General features: G+C 43.0%; 1 protein-coding gene across 2 annotated transcripts in view; it reads left to right on the forward strand.

The window, feature by feature from the left end:
* The first annotated feature begins 3,834 nt into the window (after window positions 1-3,834).
* The window catches only part of LOC138453734 (geranylgeranyl pyrophosphate synthase), a 67,337-nt gene continuing 56,435 nt past the window's right edge, over window positions 3,835-14,736 (forward strand). Inside the window, exons 1-2 of one of the 2 annotated variants that reach the window (XM_069606857.1) lie at window positions 3,835-3,964; window positions 13,820-13,915. In XM_069606857.1, the coding sequence (XP_069462958.1) occupies window positions 13,852-13,915 (64 nt within the window). In that variant the 5' untranslated portion in view covers window positions 3,835-3,964; window positions 13,820-13,851. Of the gene's footprint in view, window positions 3,965-4,480; window positions 4,596-13,819; window positions 13,916-14,736 lie in introns of those variants that run through there. The other variant, XM_069606858.1, reaches the window with a different exon arrangement.

The raw sequence follows: 14,736 nt of genomic DNA on the forward strand, positions 1-14,736 counted from the left end.
GGAAAAGGAGAGATGGAAGGTGAGACACAAGAGAAAGGAGGAAATTACTTGGAGAACAGTTTTAAAGGTACAGACAAAATCGGTTTAGGAAGATGAGGGCCACCGATGGAGGAACATTTTGGGAGAGGTACTGAGGAAGAAAAGGAAGGTGGAGGAAGGAGGTAATGCAGAAGGTGGACCCTGAAAATAAGGTAAATACTGTGGAAGAAGGCCTGTGTCCATTAAGAGGTATGCTGGCTGGCACCCGGTTGTACATCTTAACCTAAAAACTAGCCCATCAAAAGTAGAGAGGGGTAGTGGAAAGACTAGGACGAGTGCAGTACATTGAGTAAACCAACTTGACCATGGTTTAACTCTCAACACCAAGCCGAGTGGGCCTCTCTTTGGTTTCTGGCCCTGCCAATGCATCACATCATCGGTTTCTGGCCCCTGGAAGGTCCTATCTTTGTCTTCAAGCCCAGGACAGACAAATGGTCTTTCTGGCAAAGAGAGCAAACAAATCTTCATGCCTAATAGGGCCAATGCGTCATCAATCCTAGGAGGGTCAACCCATGCTCATATAGAGCACTAGATGGGGACTAACTGAACTATTCACACTTGGCAATACAACACTAGTTGAGTAATATTAGAATACGGAAAGCGGCCATGGAAATAAAGTCCTCTAGAAGAAAGGGGGACTCCTTACGGTGTTAGGAATGTCAGCAGAGGGAATGTTATGGGTGTGGAATGTGAACAGAGAACACGAGTAGAAAATGCAGGGCAAGTTGTACGGTGGTTGGTGTAAGGGTGAGGACAGAGAGAGTTGTTACAGCATAAAGATGAACTTAAAAGAAATTAAGTCACACATACTGGCTGTGTTCTGGTTCACTTCGTTAACTGGTGATGAGTTGCAGCAATGACAAAGAGCCTGCACTTGCCATAGATTGTGGTTGCCCTGGCTGAGCAGGTACAGGGTTAGTTGCACAGTCGAATAGTGACTCACTCTTCAGGCATGTATTGGGGAGTATCTGGGCTGTGCGTGAGCCTATGAGGACACATGAAGCACCCTAGCAGCATAGCCGTGCATGCACACGACAGTACACGTGATCCAAGGATGCATTGTCCAGTGTTGCAAGTTGTTACCTGGTAATTTTAGACATGATAAGGAGTTGACATGTCTGTTGCTTAGCTATGTAACAAGCTGAAGGCCTTCACTGCGGGCCCTGTGCTCCTTGCTGTGCCCATCCCACATGCAGTGTAGTGACTGAAGAATTACTTGCACGCATAAAGAAGGGAGAATGCAGTAGCACAATTGGCTGTTACTCTGAAAGGGTTTTTTTCATTGCACCTTAAAAGGGGGATTACAGACATGTGTCCCTGTGAACAAGGTGACAAATACCAAGAGCACGAAAATAGGGAAGCAACAGAAACTAATTTAAAGATTATGGCAAATATACCAGGCACTGGGTTATTCCTAAGTTATTAAATGGAAAGAAAGATTCCAAAAGTATATGTTGGCAGTATATGGTCCTAATTATTTGAGTAAAAAGAAAGAGGCACTGTTTCAGTGTCGAGGTCGGGCTGGACAACAATTTCTTAAAACTAGCTGAATGCATCTAGATGGGCAACCACCATAGCCAAGATGGACAAGCATTACGAGGTGAAGGGGAATAACATTTTTGCTTGTTATCAATTTGCCATCAGACAACAGAAATATTGTGAGACCATTGAGGAGTTTGTTACAGCACTGTGAGGGTTGGCTATAAAGTGTTGTTTTGAACATTATCAGAAAGAGTACATTCTGCACAAGTTGATGATCAACAGGAGATCAAGAGGTCCCCTCGTCTAATGGGAGTTTGCCCACTCACACTTAAGCAGGTATTTCCCATTAGAGAAACGGCCCTCCGACCTGGAGAGGCAGAAAAGTCGGAGGGCCGTTTCTCTAATGGGAAACAGCTGCTTTAGTGTGAATGGGCTAGTTCCCATTAGATGAGAGGACCTTTCTGCCTCTGCAGGTCGGGGCCGCTTCTCTAATGGGAAAGAGCTGCTTCAGTGTGAATGGGCTAATTCCCATTAGACGAGAGGACCTTTTTGCCTTTCCGGGTCGGAGGGCCGTTTCTCTAATGGGAAATAGCTGCTTCAGTGTTAATAGGCTAGTTCCCATTAAACGAGAGGACCTTTCTGCCTTTCCAGGTCAGAGGGCCGTTTCTCCAATGGGAAATAGCTGCTTCAGTCTGAGTGGGCTAGTTCCCATTATTATGCAGGACTTGGTCACTAGAGGCAAAAATGGCCATTTCTCTAATGGGAACTAGCCTTCTCAGTGTGAGTAGGTTAGTTCCCATTATTATGCAGGACTTGGCCACTAGGGGGCAAAAAGGGCCATTTCTCTAATGGGAACTAGCCTTCTCATTGTGAGTGGGCTAGTTCCCATTATTATGCAGGACTTGGCCACTAGGAGAGCAAAAAGGGCCATTTCTCTAATGGGAACTAGCCTTGTCAGTGTGAGTCGGCTAGTTCCCATTATTATGCAGCAGTTGGCCACTAGAGGAGCAAAAAGGGCAATTTCTCTAATGGGAACTAGCCTTGTCAGTGTGAGTCGGCTAGTTCCCATTATTATGCAGGACTTGGTCACTAGGGGCAAAACGGGCCATTTCTCTAATGGGAACTAGCCTTGTCAGTGTGAGTCGGCTAGTTCCCATTATTATGCAGGACTTGGTCACTAGGGGCAAAACGGGCCATTTCTCTAAAGGGAAATAGCTGCTTCAGTGTGAATGGGCTAGTTCCCATTAGACGAGAGGACCTTTTTGCCTTCCAGGTCAGAGGGCCGTTTCTCTAATGGGAAATAGCTGCTTCAGTGTGAGTGGGCTAGTTCCCATTAGACGAGAGGACCTTTCTGCCTTTCCAGGTCATAGGGCCGTTTCTCTAATGGGAAATAGCTGCTTCAGTCTGAGTGGGCTAGTTCCCATTATTATGCAGGACTTGGCCACTAGGGGAGCAAAAAGGGCCATTTCTCTAATGGGAACTAGCCTTGTCAGTGTGAGTCGGCTAGTTCCCATTATTATGCAGGATTTGGTCACAAGGGGCAAAAAGGGCCATTTCTCTAATGGGAACTAGCCTTCTCATTGTGAGTGGGCTAGTTCCCATTATTATGCAGGACTTGGCCACTAGGAGAGCAAAAGGGCCATTTCTCTAATGGGAACTAGCCTTGTCAGTGTGCTAGTTCCAATTATTATGCAGCAGTTGGCCACTAGGGGAGCAAAAAGGGCCATTTCTCTAATGGGAACTAGCCTTGTCAGTGTGAGTCGGCTAGTTCCCATTATTATGCAGGACTTGGTCACTAGGGGCAAAAAGTGCCATTTCTCTAATGGGAACTAGCCTTCTCAGTGTGAGTAGGTTAGTTCCCATTATTATGCAGGACTTGGCCACTAGGGGCCCAAAAAGAGCCATTTGTCTAATGGGAACTAGCCTTGTCAGTGTGAGTGGGCTAATTCCCATTATTATGCAGGACTTGGACACTAGGGGCAAAAAGGGACATTTGTCTAATGGGAACTAGCCTTCTCATTGTGAGTGGGCTAGTTCCCATCATTATGCATGACTTGGCCGCTAGGGGCAAAAAGGCAATTTCTCTAATGGGAACTAGCCCACTCACATGGAAGCAGCATTTCCCATTTGAGAAATGGCCCTAACAACCGATTGTCCGTTTCTCGGATGGGAACTAGAATCAACCTGACATGAGTTGTAGTTCCTCCGTGATTCTCTTCCGGTACACGTCGTACGTGTAAACATCACGATGATTTAAAGGCATTTCAGAAATACGTGCTAGCGTCATGACGTCTTAAAGTAATTTCAGAAAATGACGGCTAACTTTTAAACAAACACAATGCTCTCGGGTTTCATACGGACTTTAAATGTGTGTTTCAATGAATTAAAGCAACATTAGGCCCCCCTTACCAGACGCTCCTATTCACTTTCCAGGCAGCATCGGGTGAGTGCGTAAAATCCATCCAGCTCTTGTAATTAATTTTATATTTATTTCTTTTAGCATCCATGATATTAGATCGTTCTCACCCCTTTGTTATATTGGTAAGAGGAGCCCTTTTGCAACCTCTGGGAATGATCGTTTAAATTAGAAGCTGAAGCTGTAATTCGTTGTGTTGTAATCATCGCGTTAACATTAAACATTGTAAGTACGTGACTTTCTAAACATCTAGTTTTGAAATTACACACAGGGCAGCCTGTTGGTATTGTAGACATCGTAGCTGCACCTGAAGCTCTTTTATGCTACATTGCTGGCTCCGGGAGCCTTATTGCAGACGCACCTGGCCTGGTGTAAGTGACATCTGTGCCGGCTAATGATTGCAGACGGGTACTTTCTCCAGTGCCTACTCTGAAAGTAATTCTTCCCCAGCGCTAATCGTTACATTGCCGGTCCGGTACTTTCTCTGGGTCTCATGACCCTTCTGTGGGTAATAACTGCAGGTACATTGATGGTGTCTGTTCTAGGTCTAATGGCTGCAGATGCAGAAACACCCAGTTGAATAGCAATACCTGCTCTGGAGCAAAAGACTTCCGATACAGTTCGTACCTGCTACACATCTGACTATCCCTGCCCTGAGGTAAATAATTAGACACAATACCAGCTCTGCGAGAATGATGGCTGTACAGTGCATACTCTGGGGTTAACGATTCCAGTCACAGTATCTGCTCTGTAGCTAATGGTATCTACACAATACCTGTTCATGAGAAAATGTGGGGTTAATGACCGCAGACATAGTAAAAACCCCATGCACCCTTTACTTCCCGTGTGGTCTTTCCCATTCCTAATACACCTCTGACCCCTCGAACCACACTCTGAAATGAACGTACAGCATAAAGAAGTGATCAGTAGGGTTAAACCATACTGCCACGATTTTCAAAACGTGTTTGGTTCAACTGATGGGGAGATGGTCATTCCCTTCACTTGCGCCAAAAAGGTGGTGCTCTTTTTTTCCCCTCAAATGCACAACTGTCCAAGGCAAAGGGTGGAAAGTGGATTTTGGTCATTTTCAAGTAAATCCCGATTTTCATAAGAGGGTAGAAAAAAATAATTCCACGTGCCTATTTGGAAGATGGTGCGGGGGGGATATGAAATGTATGGGAAGGTCACTTCTGATCCTCTCATGCTGTGTGTGAATAAAAGTGAGTGAATGTTGAGTCAAAGAATGTGTATGTGTGTGAGCTGATTTTAACTATTGAGGACAGCACAGGAATGATGCATTTAAAAAAATCTGAAAAAAGTGCATTTTCAACAGTAAGAATACATGTAAATGCAAATTGACCTTTTACAATTGACCTTTTGTCCTGATTATAGTGCTCCTAATTGACCTTCTGCGCAATTGACCTTTATATATTTTTATATATGTATTGGGTTGGTTTTGGATTATAAATAATATAAAGGGATTGGGTGGGGGGTTGCGTGGGGTTTCCCCCTGCATATATGTCCTAATTGACCTTTTAAATTAGGTCATTTGTGAAAAGGTCAATTAGTATACATCCTTCCCTTCCTCTCTGCCATACAAATTCCCCAGCATGGATTTTCATGCTGGCACAAATGCTGAAGATCCGTATCCGGCCTGCCAGCTTTATGCAGTAGCATTAAGCTGGCTGACCCCATAGGGATCCATTGTGAGTGCCACCTGTCATGCAAGCTTGGCAGGCGGAGTTTACATTTATAAATAAACCCTGCCTGACATGCAAGCATGCTTATTAAAAGCAAACACTGCATGCCAGGCAGTGTTTACTCACTTTTCACAGCAGAATGCAAAAGTGCACGCGCCGTGCAAATATGGAAATTTGGCGTTGGGGAGCAGTTAACGTTGCCAAAATACTATTTCTTTAAAAAAAAAAAAATGTACTCCTTTGTGTTTATTTGGGTGACTGAAGTCACTGGACCTCGCACCCTCCCCCCCTCTCTATGCAAAGCAAACAGTCAAAAGCATTGTGCACGGTAAGAGGCGGCTGCATCTGTGTTTGAAGGGCATGGCACAGTGTCTCAACAAGGTGTTTACTATCGGTAACAAAAGTAAATGGAAAATGCATGTTGTGGCCATTGTCACCAAGAGGTGCAAATGATGGCTGATTAGAAAGGGAAGAATTGCCTATATCTGCATGCCATTTGAATCAAGGCTAGGGCTGTGATAGTTTCAGTCTCACTGTGTTTCTTTAGATTTATTTCGGTTAGTATTACTTTGCATGCTGGTAATTGTAGGCTTTCAATCGGAATGGGGTGTGTGTAGAAAGTCTGAGTCCGATCTTGCAAGAAATAGATCTTGCACGTATGTGTTGCTGTTTGTGGTAAAACTGATTTTATTTGAAGATACTGAGTTCTCGGTTTTAAGGCAGTACTACCCCAATCGTATTATAAGTTAAGGTGGAATTTGCTGTGAGAGTGAGGTGCCCACCTCTGTGACCCAATACAGGAATTCAAGCACTAATATTTAGGTAAATGTGGAAAATACAAGCTGAACTGTGTTCTGGTGCTTGTCCAATTACAAACTAAACAGGAATGTAAAATGAGATGGGGAATCAATGCCAGCGCTTAAAAAATAAAATAAAAAAATAAATAAAAAAATAAATAAAATGGGAGTTGTTTCTGGAGGTCCAGCAGGATGCCCATAAAGTTTCTGCGATATTTGGAATTTGGAAGACCGTGCACCACACAATGGCTCGAGGCCCGAGGGCATTGCAGCCCCCCCCGCAAGGTTGCAGCACAGCATGGGATTGCTCAAAATGGAGGTCTGGAGTATAGTGGGTCTCACCAGCCTCTGGGTCGGGGTCCTCGTTTTCGGAGTCCCCAGGTCGATTGGAAGGAAGGGCTACAGCAGGTTCTGGGTACACAGCAGGCTCTCTGGTTGCTGGGAATCGTTTTAGCCGCACATTGTACATCTTCCTCTTCGGTTTTGGTTCCAGTGGTCGACTACCTCCTTCAGCTTCCAGGATCACACTCTTATGCAAAAACCCAGCCAAACAGCCTTGCAACATTCAAACCTGGGGTGGGGGAAGGGCAAGAAGGGGCTGGAGGTGGGAAGGGAAGTGGGAGCAATGGCAATCCTTTCGGGACATGCAGCCTTTCAGTTTGAACTGGAATCTCACACTCAGGCTGGAAGACACAGGACTGCAGGGTTTTGGACATCTCCCTTGCTTCCTGCCTTCATACATGCAGAGTCCACAGGACTTCCTCCAAAGATAAACATCACACAAAGGAATTTCCCGTACTGGATGTCAGGGAAGCAACAAGAGAGGACAAGGAACAATAAAATGGCGAAAAAACAAGACTGGGTTCGTTTTGGTAAAATGAGCACCCATGGGCCCCTTTACCGGGGCTGTGCAATTTGCTATGCAATGCTGTAGGTTTGCTAATTAAATGGACACTTGTGTAGCAGAGCTAGCTATTTAAGTTACCCTGTTGACTGAAAGCACAGCTCACTCTGCTTTCCTCCCTCTTTTCTCTGTTCACGGTAAGTTCACAGGGGCTAATGCAAAGAGTGCAGCAGTTAATCGTATCCCCAGAAATAATCTAATGTAACATTACCTAATGAGATGCATTTATTTGGTCGAATTTGTTGTGATTGTAGTACATTTAAATTAATATATGGATGTGGGGTGGAGTAAAGGTGTAGAGGTAAGTGGGGGTGTCTCCCCCTGCATTATGAAAAAAATTCAGCTAAAAACAATTCTGTCATTTCTCATGAGGTTTTTTTTTCTCGCTTATTTCATGGTAATACGCAGTAATCATCTCCTCCACTCCTGTGTGGGACTCCTAGGAAAGATTTTATTTCGAATATTTAATTGCAAACCAGACTTAATCGTGATGATATGTTTATTATTACGATCTATGTGATTATTGCGACCACTATTATTACAACGGCCGAAGATTGGCAACTTTTAATTTTTTAAAACCTTTCCTTACACCACATACATATGCAGGGGGAGACCCCCGCACCCTCATATTACCATTATATTACATAATATAATATATATATATATATATATTTTGCATTTTCAGCTGTGGTGAGGGTGACATTTTGGGACATTACTGTTTTTTATTAAGCTTACTATATCCTGTCTGGCAAAGACCACTATGTGTTGGCTTTATTTTTTTTTTAAGAGTCCTGCAATTCAATTCCTAAAAAGTTAAGTTGTTACATAATGCATAATTGCAGTATTGATATTGTAAAACAATGAATGGACCATGTTTACAGTAAAATGTACGTTACTGTATCTAAATATCATGCTGCCAACTACGTTTCATTTTGTTGGAAAGATGTATCGGATTGATGAGAGCACACTCTTTAAAATGTGCATGATCACACTGCCAAATGGTTTTGATGGCAAAACTAGTTCTGTGAACCGCTGGTTGTAGAAATCTCGTGTAGCCTGCCCTCCAACATATCTAACTAAACCCTATTGTTTTTCTACCCCTAGCCAGCGCTGGTGGATTGCTTATCTAGGGTGAGGGGATAGAAGATAAGATAAGAACTTAGTGTGTATAAAGTGCTTCACAAATGGACTTCTTCATAATTTAATGTTTTCCTTTGTTCTGCAGTACCACACTTTATATAAAAACAAAATCGGGGTCTTGTTGGCTCCTATTTAAAAATTACTAATACAGAAAAGAAAAAGGATAAAGTTGTCCTTAGTTGGTATTACACAGGACAAGTGTGCATCCAGACTTCCTAGTCCGGTGTAGTTTGACATTCACAGCCCACTTTATAACCGCCAGGGAGAGAAAATGAGCAGATGTAACAATTATTTATTTTCATCAAAAAAGTGCCCCTTGATGCCATCTTTTTTATACAAACAGGTCACGTATTGGCTGACCGGTTTCAGTGGTTACAGATGATTTCCCACTTTCTTCAGGGCCACAGCATGTGTTAGCATGCTGTTGTGATAAGAGGGATATCTTCATTTGCTCCTATATTCACCCCACCTGCAGATAGTATACACAAATGGGGGACAGGGGAAGGGGACAGAGAGACAGTATACTTGGGTTGAGTAACTGGACTCTGAATAACATTAGTTAAACAATTCTAGAGATCCCCTTATTGGTTAAGTGCCATCACTTACTCTCGTTTGGCTTAAGTCTGCATGCAGGCGTGTAGGTGATTAATATTGGGGGATGCGTGTTAATTACCGCATTCACGTGCGATCTGAAACAATATAATTTGTTTTAGAATCGGGACACAAGGAATTGGAATTAGAGTTAGAAGACTAGCTTTCACACGCCCTGCGTGTGTGTATTCTGTTATTATATTCTAATCTAGTGTTTTTGTTATGTAGCATCGAGTCCTATATGGGCTCGTGATGCAGTAAAGACAGCAGGTAGGGCATACCGGCATGCAAATTGTATGCAGTAATCTCCTCTTACCTATAAGATTAGTTTTCCTCAGGAGCAGTGTTTTCAAAACCCTTGTGGTGGTCGTATGCAGGGTTTATGTATGGATTCCCTAGACACGACCCACGCACAATGGGTCGCAGTTAGTTAGGAGAAGGACTCCTGCTTGGTAGAACAGCGTGCGCACCATCTTTTAGCACAAAATGGGTATCTCAATACGTTTACTTGTATGGGATCGAGTGCCTTGGGAGTTTGTAATGCAAAAGCCATATTGGGTGCACAGTGTGTGTTCTGCCTGTGCGCCTCTTGTTTCAAATGATTCCTATCCCCTCTGCATACGGGGGTACTTCAGGCCTCTCTAACATGGATATGTGAGAGGTCATGTTTATTTGGGTTTTGCATTGGACATAACCACGTGCATGCACAATAAATAACCAATAGATTAGAAGGCCCCCACTCGAATAAGCCAGATATGGGGAGTGTTATGTGGCCGCCTTCTGATCGTATGAGATAGTGACTGTATAACTTATATAGATTGCATGCAATCACCCCTCGTGCTTACGATGTCTACTCGCTTGAATCTTAATGCAAATAAGCAGACCCTGTTGGCATATAGGGCCAGAGCCCAAAAGAAAGCAGTTTGCACAGACAGACATCCCAACCATCATCACGTGAAAGTCGTAGATCCCTATTTGTTTATATGGTTGCTAGGGTCTACCAGTTGGTTTGTTCATTTAGGTCCTGTTTATCAGTTTTCAGGCGGAATACCCACAATTGTTGACATTTGTATAGCATAGTGTGTATATTCTCGCCTCTTTTTGGAATAGGTAATTTTTCAATAATGTTCCAGGTGAAAGATGTAGGACTATGTTGTTTAGTAATAAAATGTTCCACCACAGGGGCCTTCAGTTTTTTTGTTCGGATGCACGATCTGTGTTCTGCCATCCACATTCTGATTGGACGAGTGGTCATGCCTACGTAACGTAGCTTGCACGGACATTCGATTAGATAGATTATGTTACTGCTGTTGCAGTTTGAGTGTTTTTTTGTGTCCATGGGTATTTCCAGCCAATATCTATGGTTCTTGTCCTGGCTGTACTTGAGCATGCGCTGCATTGTCCACATGGAGTGTGTCCAATCGGAGAAGTTTGGTTCCATGTAGTGTTGGTCGTTTGTTTTCTTGTTCTCTTCTCACTGAATGCCCCTCTGGTGGAACATTTTATTACTAAACAACATAGTCCTACATCTTTCACCTGGACCATTATTGAAAAATTACCTATTGGTAATACACTAAGGACAACTTTATCCCTTTTCTTTTCTGTATTAATGATTTTTAAATGGGAGCCAACAAGGCCCCGATTTATATAAAAGTGTGGTACTGCAGAACAAAGGAAAATATTAAATTATGAAGAAGTCCATTTGTGAAGCAGTTTATACACACTAAATTAGCGCTCTTAAGAAAATAAGGAAGACATGTGAGAGAGATGAGAACCGAGCCATAGAGATTGATGGAGCTTGATTTGAGAGGAATGGGTGATCTTAAGGGAAGTCTGTAGCCTTAATTCCCCCCACTTTCAGGCGAATAGAATGGTCCACAATGTCGAACACCTCTGACAGTTCTAGTAATATTAGGGTGGTGATACATAGGCAGCTTGGTGTAAAACTTTCAACACGACAGCCCTCACATTCCTGCCTGAAAAGGGTTAAGGATCTACTTGGATTCTAAGATGTCTCTCAGTGGTGACCACACAGAGCACAAAAACCTAACACTGAGAGAGTAAGATGTAGGTGGGGGAGGGGTTCTAAAATTGGGACTGAAATGTATGTAAGGGTTGAAGTAGGGGGAACTGTATTTGAATACCGTTTCTGTAAGCAACCTCCTGTGAATGAATGCGTATGAGCTCTATTAAGCGGGACAACCACTGAGCTAAATTGGTTTATAATTGCCCGTGGTCATGGATCCAGTGGGGCCTGATTTAATGCACTATAATGGTTTGACCATCTCGGAGGATGTAGTAGTTTCAAAGGAAACAATGATGCCCAAACAAACATGAATGACTCGACAACGGATTGAGGGGGTAGTGAGATCAGAATTTGGTAAAGTGAGGAGGCAATAAGCTAATGTGTAGCAATCTTACACTCCAGGGAAACTGCTCTGAGTTAAAAGATATGGAAGGAGTAATCGCAAACATGTGCGTGTTGGGTTGTTATTCTGTAGCAACCTGAACAGCTCTTTAAGAATTTTGTTTTGTGGTTGGACAGATAAGTTTGGATTCATCCGTTTTTTGGTAAAGATTACTGGTCCTCTAAAGGATTGCATTGGCTTTGAACTCTGTCTGGTCTTGGCTGGGAGCGATGCAGAAAGGCACGGGGAGGGCAGAAATTGGGCAGGGGAAGGAGCAGAGCAAGAGTGACGCCAAGAACCAGAAGACCATGGCTCTTAGACCATACAGTGAGTGAGTGTGTGGCAGCCGGCACCACATCAAGGGGCCGGCGCGCCCCTGGGATGAGGCGGATGGGGTAAGTGGGGTGGCAGGGGAATGCAAAGGAGCAGTATTTCATAGACCTCTAGAACGGGGGAGACGGACAGCTCCTCTTAAACGGTTTCTGAAAGACCGTTTTGTGGCTGAGCTTTACCATGTCGGTCTTCAGACTATTCTCAGCTTATCGCATATGCAGTAGTGTCCCCTGCCCCCCCACTCCCCGATTCCCCAAGATAATCCTACATATTAACTCCTTCAATACATTGCTATTATTAAATGGGGGATAGCTACCTTGTCCTTTTTTCTCATTGAGGAACAGGCCATGAGTTTTGTCTTGTAGTTGAGCCCTGGGAAGGCAAAACTCATTGAATTTGTGCAGTCATTTCATCCCACCACATGGTGATTTTCGAAACTAGCACAGCATCATCTTCAAAAAGCAGGGTGCTGGGTTTGGTGTACTCCTAGGCTACAAGCGCATCTGTGGGTAAAGCTCAACTTCAACTTTGCAATTGATTTGATTTATTTACTAGTAGCTGACTGAGCAGATAAGCAGCCATTAAACCCGTTCAGTGCAACTTTCCCAGTTTGTTGCTTTTAAATTCTACACGCACTTTACTTGAAACCATTATTGACTAATGTCAATTTCTAAATGTCATTAATTTCTAAAAACTTGAATTGCAGGTTTCCACAGGCCATCTGGACAAACCTTTGCTATTGTACCTTTGCCAGAGAAGATTTGTATATTGACTTGGACTAGCGTGTCAGCTGTAAGATTAGAACGTAAAAGTTTAGGAGCAAACGGAAGCAACCACTACTAAATGTTGTCCCAAAGGAAGACTGCTTGATTTACCATTAAAGTAGAAGCCTTGTGGCCAATTATGCCTTTGTATATTCTACAAGGACTGAAGCACCCCTGGCATAGCCCGTTAGGGGAACGACACACTGGTGTGTGCGTCCTGAAGATGATGCTATGTTTTTGCTTCAAGAAATCCCAAACTGAAAGCTTCAGACGACTTTAAGACATTTTGAGAAATTCCTCATAATGTATATCTTAAGAATTTCAGAAAGTGGACACTCTATACCAGTCTTTCTATCGTAAATTAATGTTCCAGAAGTTATCAGATGTCCAGTTATCGGGAGTCCTAGGTGGTGTTCTATTTTAATGTATTCATAATCTCTCCAATTGTCAAATTGCTCAATGCCGACATAAGGAACTGGAGCCTGCGACTGGAGAAACCAGTCCCTGCCCTAAACTTTTGTATTGGAGCAAACCATAACCTTCATTGTTGGCCTTAGTCTGACCTTATGGCACGAATTATGTTTGCAAAGATATGGATGTTTCTAATAAAACGCCATCTGTGACTCTCAATTTCTGGATTTTAATACATCTTCTGAATTTGATCCTATTATGCCAAGGAAAGATTGATATGTGCTAACTGTCCACTTTCTAGCCATCGCTTCTCTGACCACTGCCAAGCGTGGGATTTGCTTGCGGATGGTACATTCGGTTCTAACGAATCAAGAACAAGCTATATGATATAGTGTGGAAGATTGCGCTCCCTAACTCTTCAGGGGGGAAAATGTCAACCTACTAGCCAGACATAAAGTCACTTGCCACCTCAATTCTATGCACACAGAGCACACCATGTTGGCTCGTGGCAAGTGCACGTTTTGCACCATGTAACTTATTTACATCTTTGTCGCCAATGGTTTAAAGTACTTGTGCAGTTTACATATGCATTTTGCTCGTTGTAAAGATTTTTTGCCTGGGTAAGGAATATACTTTTGGTCTACCTGATAACTAATATTTGGCTCAGACAGGACCCTTCCTTCGAAACATCAATTAGAACATTGCAGTGTGAGGCACTTGGCTAGAAGTATCTTACAGTTGTGAAATGCATGTGTCACTTTTGACCGCTAAAGGGCTGTTTAGAAACAAGCCTGCTCTGTAGGTTCAAATGCATAAAGTTTATTTTTTTCACAGGTGGATTCCTTTATCTGCGTTAAATACTACCCATGATGCAAGACACATCGGAACGAATCCTACTGGAACCATACAAGTATTTACTTCAACTGCCAGGTATGACGTATAGCTCATTTGCAAGAAATGTAGTATGCACTGCACTCTAGTTAAATTACTAATGTACCTGAGTCTATAAACCTAGCTTGCACATATCCAGAGAATAAAGCACAATTGCGTTTCCTAAAGAATTCACTATGGAGCTTAAGCAACATAATTGTTCTGGAACTTCTACCATTGGAAGCAATTGTTCGATACGTTTGCATCAAAAATGAGCATTTCTCGTGATATGCAAACCACCTGTCACAGACCTAGCAAGACATTTCACTCCAGAGTCGAGGCAGAAGCTATGCATAAGCCACTAAAGCAATTTGTAAATGAGCCATACCCAGCCATCTACTTTACGTGGGGAAATCGACTGTTTTCATCTATTTTATTTATTTATTTGTATTGCGCAGCCTGCCCACGCCTGTCCAGTTGTTATTTCTATTCACTATTCTGCCACCACACAGAACAAAATGAGTCCAAAATCACATAGGATGGTTTCCGAGCATACAATTGCATTCTTTTGATCTTAACATGGTAGAATCTGAGGGTCTTTTCCAAGCTTGGACACAACATGAAGCAACACAATATCTAACGATTTCCCAAATGAGGAGATTGTTGAGGGTAGTATTTCCCATTAAATGAGACTGGTCCCTCACAAGATATCTATAAACGTTAATACCTTCAAAAACTCATTGTCCGACACCCGTCCCCCACCGAAACAGTTCTAATCAATGTATGTGTTTGTATTTATTAAAAATGAAATGTATTTTGACACGCATGGTGGGGATTTTCAATCCAGGGAACCAGAAAGCTGAAGGCAGAAACGTCCTAGG

Source organism: Ambystoma mexicanum, chromosome 4p (genome assembly GCF_040938575.1).
Source record: "Ambystoma mexicanum isolate Mex_15411 chromosome 4p, UKY_AmexF1_1, whole genome shotgun sequence".
Taxonomy (NCBI): Eukaryota; Metazoa; Chordata; class Amphibia; order Caudata; family Ambystomatidae; genus Ambystoma; species Ambystoma mexicanum.